This window comes from Mandrillus leucophaeus, unplaced genomic scaffold (assembly GCF_000951045.1).
Source record: "Mandrillus leucophaeus isolate KB7577 unplaced genomic scaffold, Mleu.le_1.0 Scaffold168, whole genome shotgun sequence".
Classification (NCBI taxonomy): domain Eukaryota; kingdom Metazoa; phylum Chordata; class Mammalia; order Primates; family Cercopithecidae; genus Mandrillus; species Mandrillus leucophaeus.
In genome coordinates, this window is record NW_012101676.1 from 1497693 (window position 1) to 1510519 (window position 12827).

General features: G+C 35.3%; 1 protein-coding gene across 1 annotated transcript in view; it reads left to right on the plus strand.

Annotated features, from left to right (window-relative positions):
- PSPC1 (paraspeckle component 1) overlaps window positions 1-12827 on the plus strand; it is an 82550-nt gene that overhangs the window by 68783 nt on the left and 940 nt on the right. The window contains exons 7-8 of the mRNA XM_011976544.1: window positions 7047-7104; window positions 10787-10956. Of these exons, the coding sequence (XP_011831934.1) occupies window positions 7047-7104; window positions 10787-10956 (228 nt within the window). The remainder of the gene's footprint in view (window positions 1-7046; window positions 7105-10786; window positions 10957-12827) is intronic.

Sequence of the window (12827 nt, forward strand, 5' to 3'; positions counted from 1 at the left end):
CCATTAAGATTGCATTCTCTCAAACAAGAGTTTATATTGATAAAGTGTTAGATGAATACCTCTTGTCATTGATCAATCAATGTTATTCCAGTTGACACAGTTAAAGCAGTTTTTATTTAGTTCAGTGAGTGTATCTCCCAGGTTTAGGTGGTCATACTACACTTTAGCTTTACCTGAGTACTGTGTTAAGTCATTCCTTTAAATTAGGTTATTGGTAATATACATACACACACAAAATATACATGTTGAGTATCCCTTATCTAAAATGTTTGGGACTAGAAGTGTATTGGAATTTGGATTTTTTTGGATTTTGAAACGTTTGTATACTACGTAATGAGATATCTTGGGGATTGGACCCAGATCCAAATATGAAATTCACTTATGTTTCATATATGTCTTACATACATAGCCTGAAGGTAACTTCATAGAATTTAAATTTTTTTTTTTTTCTTTTTTTTGAAGCAGAGTCTTGCTCTGTCACCCAGGCTGGAGCACAGAGGCACGATCTCGGCTCGCTGCAAGCTCTGCCTCCTGGGTTTATGCCATTCTCCTGCCTCAGCCTCCCGAGTAGCTGGGACTACAGGTGCCTTCCACCATGCCCGGCTAATTTTTTGCATTTTTAGTAGAGATGGGGTTTCACCGTGTTAGCCAGGATGGTCTTGATCTTTTGACCTTATGATCCATCTGCCTCGGCCTCCCAAAGTGCTGGGATTATGCGTCCGTCCAAAAAATTTTTTTTAAGAGACAGTGTCTCACTGTGTTCCACAGGCTTGTCTTGAATTCCTGGGCTCGAGCAATTCTTGCATCTCAGCCTTCCTGAGTGCTGGGGTTATAGGCATGAACCGCTATACCTGGCTCAGTAGAATATTTTAAGTAATTTTGTGCATGAAAGTTTTGCCTACATTTTGACTTAAACCCATCACATGAGGTCAAGTATGGAATCTTCCACTTTGGGCATTGTGTTGGTGTTGAAAACGTTTTGGATTTTGGAGCATTTGGGGTTTTGGATGGTTATGCTCACCTTGTATCTTGATAGCCCAAGTATTAAATATTAAAGGAAAAATATCCATGTTCTGCACAAAAAGTGTCATGTGCCAGTAGTGGCATGTTTACCACATTTTGGAGAATATTTGTTAGGTTAATTTACCTTACTTAGTGCAATCTTTCTGTTTTATATTTTCGTGAAAGAAGACTGACTGGGACTTTAAAAATAGTGCTTCTCAAACATTTTGGCTTCCATATTTCTTTAATTTTCCATATCACTAGGAAAAACTGTTGAGGCCTCCAAAGTGCTGCTGAAGGAATATATCAATATTTACCATGTTATAAGCCAAAGCGCGTTTTAAAGAAAACGTTACAGAATTAAGAGTCACTTTCTTGTACATTTTTGCAAATGCCTTTAATGTTCCCTCCAGTGCAGTGGGAAGAATGGTATTGTTTTATGTTTTGTAAATTGTTTTGCTCTATGAGAAATGGTCGGCTTCCCACATTTGCTTTTGCATTCCATCTATTGCAGAAAGCTTTTTAATTAAAATGCGTCAAAGAAGACCTGACTTTATATGGAGAAGTGGTAAGGGAGGAGTATGTTAATAACCTTTAAAGATAATTGTGGATTTTTTTGATACTACTGTAAAACTTAAAAGTACTCTTAACATTGAAATTAATTGGACTGGCTGAGCATGGTGGCTCACACCTGTAATCCTAGCACTTTGGGAGGTTGAGGCAGGTGGATCAGTTGAGCTCAGGAGTTCAAGACCATCCTGAGCAACATGGTAAAACCCCATTTCTATAAAAAACACAAAAATTATCTGGGTGTGATGGTATATGCCTATAGTTCTGCACTCTGGAGGCTGAAGCAGGAGGATCGCTTGAATCGGAGGCAGAGGCTGCATGAGTTGAGATCACGCCATTGCACCCCAGCCTGGGCAGCAGAGTGAGACTCTGTCTCAAAAGAAAAAAAAAAGAAAAAGGAATCCATTGGGCTGCTTTGAATTTTGAATGGCTCTTTTACCCATGCATGATTTTGTAGTGTCATGTACCAATCAGAAGAAAAATACTGATGCATTGACCTAAGCAGATTATCCAAATGTTAATGTGTTTATTTTACAAAATTAAAAAGAAGTTACATGTCTTCATATTGATCTCATAGAAAATGCTGGCCAAATACTCAAGCCAATAATTATAGGTGTCTCATATAAAAATCTTGTTCCATGGAAAAAGTATTTCATTCAGCATGCAACCCAATCATGAATGCTTTTTCTTAAAATAACCTCCTGCTTCAGAATGCAGCAGATGTACTTTGTGTTTTATTGTGAAGAACATGAAAAAAGCATGTACCCATGGGTAGAGATTTAATAAAATTAACTTTTACTGCTTCCTCCAGGTATTCATAGTTTAAAAATTGAAAATACAATTTTATCTATGTGTCAAATGCAGTGGTTATTAGTAAAAATTGGGCCCAGGTCTCTTGGCTTGTGCTAAAGTGCTGGGACTTTTCCCAGTCATTACTTTTGCACCATTGAATGTAGTAAATGTTGACACAGAGAAAAGTCTGATGATATATTATAACTAACTATGTCTTAGTGCTAGGAAAACATGAAATACTTATGACTGCACTTCCTGAGTCTTGGGGACTCTTAGAACTCCATGACCTACACGTTAAGAACGCTGCGATGATGGAATGCTCTTTTGACATGTGGTTCTGGGAATTAGTCATACTTTGCCTCCTTTTTGGTCATCTGTTAATTTAAGTACACTTGCATTCAAAGCTTTCAGGAATACATATGTATAATTCTTTTTCATGGAAAGGCATACAGTCTTATAAATACTGCAAAGATAAGTTAAAATCTTGCCTTTTATTAGGCTTCGCCTGTTGGAATTATTATTATTATTTTTTGGCTGTCTGGGACATGGAGATATGTTGGAATTTTTGAAGAATGAAAGTATCTTGTGAACGTCAAAAATTTTGTAACTCTTTTTTAGTAGAATCGTATAGGCTAGCTCAGCCACTTAGTATCCGTATTACCTTGACTAAGCTATTCAACTTGGTGCCTCAGTTTCATTATGTCTAAAATGAGGTAACAGTAGGCCTACTTCATAGAGTTGAATCAATAATGTAAAACTGAGTTTTCATCATAGCTTTATTTTAGCACACTGCAGTCTTTTGAGATGTTGGTTACAAATAATTTGTTTTGGCTTAAACCACAACTCTTAATTTTTTGTAATGTAATAAAACATTATTTAAATTTGTAAAAATATCACATATACGCACTGGTTCTAACTTAAATTCTAATTTGAAGTGTTATTAAAAGTCATTCATGGAAGGAAGGGTCTTGTGTATTGCTTGTTGGATGGGCACACATTTGGGAATTTCTTCAAGTGATTCTTACTAATATTTGATAGATTTAGTGATAGTGAAGAATGCTGTATTTTATTTTACAAAATCATCTTAATGTAATCTCTACCTCTTTTGTATTTTACTAGAAGTTTGTAGCAGTGGGTTTCTAGAAAGTAACAGCCTGAAGACATGACTGGGAAACTGAAAATTTCTTTTGCCCCTTCTAAAATAGTTACAAAATGATGTCATCAAATTACACTCTTTTTTTTTTAAGAGCAAAGCTGTGTAAAATAGTATTCAGTAATCATCTTTAAGATATTGTCAACATTACTAAATACAAGTGTGTATATATATAGTGAAAAACGCTGTAATGTGCCTCATGAATTGGTATTTTATTTATTTATTTTTTAATTGGTATTTTAATACAGTAATATGCTATAGTAGCCTGGAGTATTCTAAGATATTCTGATTATCTCATTTAGAGAAAAGTGTTTTAGAACTTGTACCGATTTATAATATACCACCAGAAGGGGAATGTTCGTGTTTAATAGTTGACTTAAAACCATAGTTATTTTCGGTACATTGATACATTTCCCATGAAATTTTTTTAGTGACAATGGACTTAATAATAAAAGAAGGGGCTGGGCGCAGTGACTCACGCCTGTAATCCCAGCACTTTGGGAGGCTGAGACGGGCGGATCACGAGGTCAGGAGATCGAGACCATCCTGGCTAACATGGTGAAACCCCGTCTCTACTAAAAATACAAAAAAATTAGCCGGGCGTGGTGGCTGCGCCTGTAGTCCCAGCTACTCAGGAGGCTGAGGCAGGAGAATGGCATGAACCCGGGAGACAGAGTTTGCAGTGAGCCAAGATTGAGCCGCTGCGCTCCAGTCTGGGCGACAGAGCGAGACTCCGTCTCAAAACAAACAAACAAATAATAATAGTAAAAGAAGGTACTTTGTGAATAATAAAGCTCACACTATTCTAGAAAGTTATTCTGGAAAGTGATACATAAAGCTGAGAATATAAAGAGACAGTAAAAAAGATTGTTTATGCCCTTTTTTCCTGCCAGTGAATCATAGGCCAATAGTTAAGCTATTACGGTATATAAGGGGTAATTGAAATCTCAAGCAGTGAGACTGTAAATAATTTCCCTATATTAGTGGTTAGATATTGAATTCCTAACCTTTTATAGTGAAGACAAATTCAAAAGTAAAAATATAAATTGAACTCCTGTCCTGTCCTCCCCCGAAAATCATGATTATGAAATCCATATATTTTACTCGATGGTGCAGATGTGTAACCAGCTTCTCAACAACAGAAGATCTACTATATTTGCTTGTTACAGATACGTATCTAGATACTATAGATACTATTTTTATAGCTAGAAGATTTTGGGTGTGATGAAGCATTCTTCACTTTTATCAGTAGGTTCTGAGAACCTATCAGTAGTTTCTAAGTAGTGATAAGGAAATGGCAGTTTGATTTGGTCTACTGAAAGTAGTGATAAATATAATCTTTATTTTAAAATAGTTTTCTAAATGTAATGCTTGATCAGTAGCCAATTTTATATCACAGTCTAGCCTTTTTTTTTTTTTTGAGACAGAGTTTTGCTCTTGTTGCCCAGGCTGGAGTGCAATAGTGCAATTTTGGTTCAGTGCAACCCCTGCCTCCTGGGTTCAAGCGATTCTCCTGCCGCAGCCTCTTGAGGAGGTAGGATTATAGGCATGTGCCACTACTGCCCAGCTAATTTTTTTGTTTTATTAGTAGAGACAGGGTTTCTGTTTTTCTTTTTTTTGAGACGGAGTCTCACCTTGTTGCCTAGGCTGGAGTGCAGTGGTGCGATCTCGGCTCACTGCAACCTCTGCCTCCTGGGTTCATGCCATTCTCCTGCCTCAGCCTCCCGAATAGTTGGGACTACAGGCACCCGCCACCACGCCTGACTAATTGTTTTGTATTTTTAGTAGAAACGGGGTTTCACCATGTTTACCAGGTTGGTCTTGGAACTCCTGACCTCAGGTGATCTGCCTGCCTCAGCCTCCCAGAGTGTTGGGATTACAGGCGTGAGCCACTGCACCCCACCTCAGTCTAGCTTTTTTTGCAGGTCAGTAATAGTATCCATTAATGGTCACAACTGTTACAATGAAAAATTTATTTTTAGGAAAGTTAAAACATGGCTTTTAGGGCTGGGCGTGGTGATTCACGCTTGTAATCCCAGCACATTGCGAGCGTGAGGCAGGAGGATTGCTTGAGCCCAGGAGTTAGATACCAGCCTGATCGACATAGTGAGACCCTATCTCTATAAAAAAATAATCAAAAAATTCGCCAGGCATGATGGTGCATGCTTGTCGTCCCATCTATTAGGGAAACCGAGGCAGGAGGATCCCTTGAGCCCAGGAGTTCGAGACTGCAGTGAGCTATGATGACGCCACTGCATTGCAGCCAGGGCAACAGAGCGAGGGTCTCTGAAAAAAAAAAATTAAAAAAGAAGGTTTTAGAAAGGTTGGCATTTAAATGTTCTAAATAATGTGAAAAAGCATTTTTATCCCTTCATGATGGTGTTTTTGTTGTACCGTAGCTTCATTCATTAAGATTGCCTTTGGACATCTCCGTTTAAGTTGGGCAGTTTTTTTAAGGAGCCACTTGTGGCTTAATGGCAATTACGTTTCCGTCATAGGCTTTTATTTTATTTCCAGCTTTATAGGTGCTTTTCAGCAGTATTTTGTATTATCAAATGGAATTTTAAATGAACATTTAGATTTTAATAAGATTGCTTTTTCAAAAGTACAGTAATTATGCTTTCTTTAAACATTTCTGCAATTGTTTCATAATGGAATGTTTTTCGTGATTGCTACATTTAACAAAGTTTTCTGTGATTGGAAATGGTCATCAAGTCAAAGTGAAAATTGCAATTTTCGTATGTTATCTTGAGTAATTTCACTTAGAGATTTCATTGAAGTTAATTCTATGTCACTATTGTTGGTAAATGAAGAGCTTTTAGGAAGCAGTTTCTGTAGTGAAATTTCAGATGTTTTAAATATTTCTGTTTTATAGTTAACTGTGTAATACTTTCATTCAGGTTTTCAAATAAAATTACTGCACAGTTAAAGGAAAGCAGTGTTATGTTGAGCTTTCAGTAATTGCTTGTGTGGGCTTTCTGTAGTCCCTAGATGGAATAATGCTTGAGTAGATAAATAAAAATACATGAATGAATTATAATTTAGGCAATGAAGATTGTAACCTTATTTTTAGCATAATTCCCTAAAGCTGTTTGTGTTATATATTTGAATACATTTCAATATTAACTTGGTAACAGTCATTTCTATTTTAAGACTTCAGTGACCTGGGAGGAGAAAATAATTGGCTTTGGTGGTTATTATTACTAGATTTCCCTTTGCTTGGAATGTAGGCATGTATCTTTCATCTGTTGGAATAAAAACATTAATCTGTGGTATGTTTTATATAATCTGTTTCATTAGTAATCTAATCTTGCAATATAAACTGGGTGCATTAAGTGTTTGTAGTATATTAAGCCTGGGAGACTGAAGTTTCTTTTCAGCATTCTTATTAAGTATATGATGATGGAAATTTTTCAAAATTTTTAATGAAAAATGATGTCCCAATTCACTCTTTTCTTTTTGATTTTAGATGGGAAATGTAAAGTCATAAGATCAATAGGTTGACTGTGACAACTATGTTTACTTACAGAGAGAACAGGAAATGAGAATGGGTGATATGGGTCCCCGTGGAGCAATAAACATGGGAGGTAGGGATTTGAAGCAAAAGGCTTTTGTAACTTATCATTTTTGGGGGGACTGTTTATGCTGTTTGTGGTATATTCTTATATCAGTAAGAAACTAAAATACGGAACCAACATTTCTAAAGGTGAAATCTCTTACATCCATTAAACTGGAATACCATACAATTATATTAAAAATATATGCTTGGGAAGAAAATTCTCATTTTGTTTTTGTTTGAAGGCTAAAAGATGTGTTATACATTCATAGGCTTAATGAAAGAAACATATAAACCAGGTTGTAATACAGCCTGAAAGTAGTTTAGTCATTACATTGTGTAATACAGCTCTGTCTTTGCAGTTTTAAAATCAAATTGTATTCCTTCTAATTGGCTTTTTGTTTGTTTGTTTTGTTTTTTGAGGCAGGACCTCACTGTGTTGCCCAGGCTGGAGTATAGTGGTGCAATCTCAGCTCGCTGAAACCTCTACCTCCTGGGCTCAGGTGGTCCTTCCATCTTACCAAGTCGCTGGGACTACAGGCACGCGCCACCATGCCTGGCTTATTTTTTGTGTTTTTAGTAGAGACAGGATTTCACCATGTTGCCCAGGCTGGTCTTGAACTCCAGGGCTCAAGCAGTTTACCCGCGTTAGCTTCCCAAAGTGCTGATATTACAGGCATGAGCCACCTGGCCTGTCCTAATTGGACACTGGAAATGGATAGTTTCTGAGCAGGAAATTGATAGGTCCTGAGTGTGTTTTTAGGCTTTTAGAGAGCGTTTTATATACATTTCTATCTTAAACTAGTTTTTTGTGTAACTTTAAACCTGTTTTCCTTCACTCTAATGAATATTGAACTTTTTTCTTTTAACCTACAGTGTTGTGCACAGAAGTGCACTCAGTCTTTGTAGACTATGACTCATCAGGGGAATTACGTGTGTCGCCAATGCATGTTTTAGAGTTAACTAAGTTTTTAAGAAAGTATATTAGCAACTTTAGTATGGATTTGCTCGTATAGCCAAGTTGCAAGGGAAATAATGCCAAGTAAATAACTTAAAGGACAAACAAGCGTGCCTTACTAAATTTCATAGGCCTTACTAAATTTGAAATTTGAAATGTCATACATTTAAAAGTTGGGTAAGGAATTAAATTTTATGAAACGAATTGTCCCGCAAAAGCTGTCCCACATTTAATTGTCCCACAAAAGCTGTTATGAAGCTAAAAATCTTTATATAACTTAAATGTACATATTGTTTTAAAGATTACACTACCATGGCAAACAATATACTTAACATGCACACCCATTTACAAAATCAAGTATGTTCTTAGCATATATAGTCTATCAAATGAAACTTAAGTCATGTGTGAAATGAACATTTTCCATGATAAGCCTTTTTTCTTAAACTTCTATTGCCAGTGTTTCAGTACTACTAATCAGATAATGTAGAGTCATATATTGCTGTTTACTTGGTCACTTTTTACCAATGAGTAGTTAGTAAATATCTCTGGTATATGCAGAAAGCAAGGAACATGGCCCTTGCCCATAAAGAACTTAATTGTGAAATTACTGCAGTGGATACATGAAATAATTAATGAACCGAGAGCGTCTGCATTCTAAATTAAGAAGCATAATTGAGTATAGGGATGTCCAAGTGGTCCAATATTCATATCTTTTTTTTTTAGAGTAAATGCTGGGATGGTATATAATACAATCCATGTAATTTTAAGGATTTTAGGAATAAGATTATTATAGATTATACATGGCAGTTTAAAAGGCCGTTCTTATTAGAGTGACATTAACATCAGAGCTAAACTTTAAAATAGGATAAAACTTAAAACCATTTCTGATGGCACAGAGATACTCTGCAATTTTATCAGAAGAAATATAAGAATATGTCTTTAGAGTCCTTATTTAGTTAGGAATTGAAGATAACTTAAAATTTTTGTGACATTTTATTCACCAGAGGACCTATTTACATTTTAGCACTTAATCTCCTAAAGTCCAGTTTATCTAATTTTCTCTTCAGTCTTCATTCAGTGTGAGACTTCATCATAATGGTTTTCTAGAGCTATTAATCATTATCATCCAGTTGGGTTGTTGAGAAGTTAAAACTGTCATAACTCACCAAGTTACATTGATGGAAAGTGGCAGCAGATTTTCTGGTGTATCACTAGTGTGTATAACCAAGTGAAACATACATTATAATGCTACCTTTCTAGTAACCAGATAATGCTAACATTTCTTAGATCTTTAAATTTATTTACAGCTATGTGGTGGAAGATGTGAGTACTAAAAGTAAAACTCTTAAGTTAACTACTGTGAGTTGGAAATATTATTTTTGATTTTTTTATACCCATAGTTGTGTAGTTATTTTCGAACCCACCATTGTAAAATTACATTCTATTAAACAGAAAGAGAGGAAAAAGAAACTAAATTTGTTTTCTGGGGGATAATTGAGGTAAGATGCCTCTTAGATACTGTTCTTATACTCTCTTCATTTCTAGTTGTAGAAATTATTAAAAATAGCTATTTAGGGCTATAGTGAGGGAGTGGAAATACTCTTGGATAAAGTCTGTTTATTGGCAAGAGCATTTGGGGATGAAAGAAATAATTCCTTCCTATGAATTTGCTGGGTTTCTGGGGATTGGATTTGAAGGCAGAAGTGCGATGCCAGGGGCTGGTAGGGACTCAGCCATGTAGAGATTTCAGCTTCATTATAGTGTATATTTGAGAAATTGAGTTTTTATTGTCAGAAAATTGACCTGTGTAATGAAATACTAAAGAAAACCCTGAATTAGAATGGCTTTGTTACAAATTTTTAATGATAAACAAGCAATAACACTTAAAAGGGAAAAAATTTTTCAAAGAAAATGCCTAAAAATATGTTGTATCTGAGATCATCATATATGTAGTATTAGAGTGCAAACACTGTTTAAATTAATATGAGATAGGTGGATTTTTTAATGAAAAAACTTGAAATAATATCAGATTGTCCCCATTTGTGGAATTTAAGCTTGTCAGAAAGATCCAGATAGCTATATTAATATTTTATCTGTATTTGGTTGCGGTTGCTTTTAAAAATACGTTTTGTTATAAGTCATTTCAGTTTTTTTCTTTAGATTCCATATTTCAAAATAAAAAGTTAAAAAAAGAGTACTTCCTGTAATTTAGCAAGGTATTCCATCAACTCAGGGAGGAAAAAAAAAAAACTAAGATGAGAGGCTAGTTATAATGATCTTTATTTATATATTGCAGGAAATGATTTCCTCTGTAGCAACTTAGCATAATTTACATGCTAATATTTTTAGCCATGGGTTAAAAAAAAATTAAGTGGTTTTGTAAGTGCTAATCCTTTGTTACTCATTTAAACTGGTAAAATATAGTCCCCTTTGTTAGGGATTATTTGGTTTAAAAGCCTACTATAACAAATAATACTGATGTCTCAAAGCTTGCAAACTGTTCAGAGTCTCAAATGCCCTAAAATGATTGATAGTTTCCTTCTTGATTTTATGTACGTTTGGCTTGGGGATGAAAATTCTAATTCTAGAGTGTAGGTAATGCTGTATTACAGAGTAGATAATGCATACCCCATTCTCAAGGAGTGAAAATAATTTTGATAACAGTCTTGGTATATAGATTGCATAAATATTGTTAAATTTTTAATGTTTACTAAACTAAGATAGGACAGCTCTAAGTATAGATTGTTTTACATAGATGCGTTTAGCCCAGCACCTGCTGGTAACCAAGGTCCTCCTCCAATGATGGGTATGAATATGAACAACAGAGCAACTATACCTGGCCCACCAATGGGTCCTGGTCCTGCCATGGGACCAGAAGGAGCCGCAAATATGGGAACTCCAATGATGCCAGATAATGGATCAGTGGTAATGTATCATAAACATTATTTTGATTATATTCAGTAATGTACACTTCTGCATCAAGGATAGCTTCACACTTAATATAATTTGGTATCATTTCTTTTGGCAGCCATTGAAGAAGAAAATTTTGTGACATCATATGTTGATTTATTACAGATAGTTTTTTTTTTTCTTTTTTTTTTGAGACAGAGTCTCGCACTGTTGCCCAAGCTGGTGTGCAGTGGCACGATGTTGGCTTGCTGCAACCTCCGCCTCCCACAAACAATTCTCCTGCCTCAGCCTCCCAAGTAGTGGACGCTACAGGCATGCGCCACCACGCCTGGCTAATTTTTGTATTTTTAGTAGAGACAGGGTTTCCCTATGTTGGCCAGGCTGGTCTCAAACTCTTGACCTCGTGATCCACCCGCCTCGGCCTCCCAACGTGCTGGGATTACAGGCGTGAGGCACCGCATCCGGCTGAGATAGTTTTTAAGTAGTCCAAGAATTAGGATTACTGTCTGTGGCATGCTGTGGTACCTCAGTATATAGCAAATGCATATGTTAATTACAGTTTTTTTCTGTGCTTTTAGTTTGTATCCATCATTTACCAGTATTCTAATGTTCAAGTATTTTATGATGGTGTTCTTTTCCTGTGTGGACTCTTTATGTTTGATGGGGACAAAAGTCCAATATATATGAACACACAGTTTTCAGTAAATATTTTTGTTAAAAATATTACCTGTCATGATTTATTGCAAGGAATTTAGTTATAAAATAACATTAAAGTTTTTCTGTATTCCTAAACCACTATTGTGGCACTTTTCACAGAATTTTAAATTACATTTAATAAATTTAAAGTAGACAGTTTTTTGTCTTGATCTGAGAGTGTGAAGATATCTTTGTGTGGATTAAATACTATGAAAACAAGGTTTTTCTGTTGTAATTTTTATTATATTTAAATATATTGATAGCAGGAATGATACCTTTTATCATTTCCATTAAAGTCTATCACTATATAAATGGGACTTTATACAGGCAAACTGTTTTCTCAGTTAGTGTTTGTTAATGCTTGTTCTGAATAACGTTTTGAAAGGGAAGTTGTTTGGTTATCTATTTTGAAAAGACAGTTTAGTTTTGAAACTACTGTATGAAATCTTGAGGCGCCCATGCTGCTAAGAAAGAAAAAGCACTGCCATTTAGACTCAGACCGGTCACCAATTGTAAATCCATCGTGATGAGAGACGTTAAAAGCAATGCATTGTATGTCTTAGATTTGAATGCAGCGTTTATCATTATTCTGTTTGCTTCAAATGTAGTCTTTTAAGAATGTGGAGAAATAGGACGTGCTGGCAGTTGGATTTTTAAAATGATAGTTTATACAGGGAGATAAAGAGGCAGTGCACGGCTACTATGAACAGATGGCGCTTAACACATTGATTGCATTTATTTCCTTCAGTAGAGGCTTTATTTTGTAGTAATATGTTTGAAAGCTAGTAAAAACTTACACTACTTTGGTTAAGTTTTTGTGTGGCATATAATCAATAGAAACATAGAAGTAACATTAACTGTCCCATTTTTTAATTGTCTCCCTGAAATTGTAAATTTTATTTAAATATCACCTTTGGTGTTTTTTGCACTGACATTTTACTGCTACACTTTAGGGAGTTCTGTCCAACCTTTGAGATTAATATGTATGATTATTGTGAAGTTTTTCAAAATACTTAATTCATATGTTTAGTTGTGCTTATTAGTGCATGTTATTACATTAATTTTTAAAACTATTTTCCCAATGATAATATTTCAAGGAAAACACTCAGAAGTTTCTATACTGAAATCATAATTCTTTGTGTATGTTTGTATTAGTGCTTTCTATCTTCAAGGAATTGATGTAAAGATTT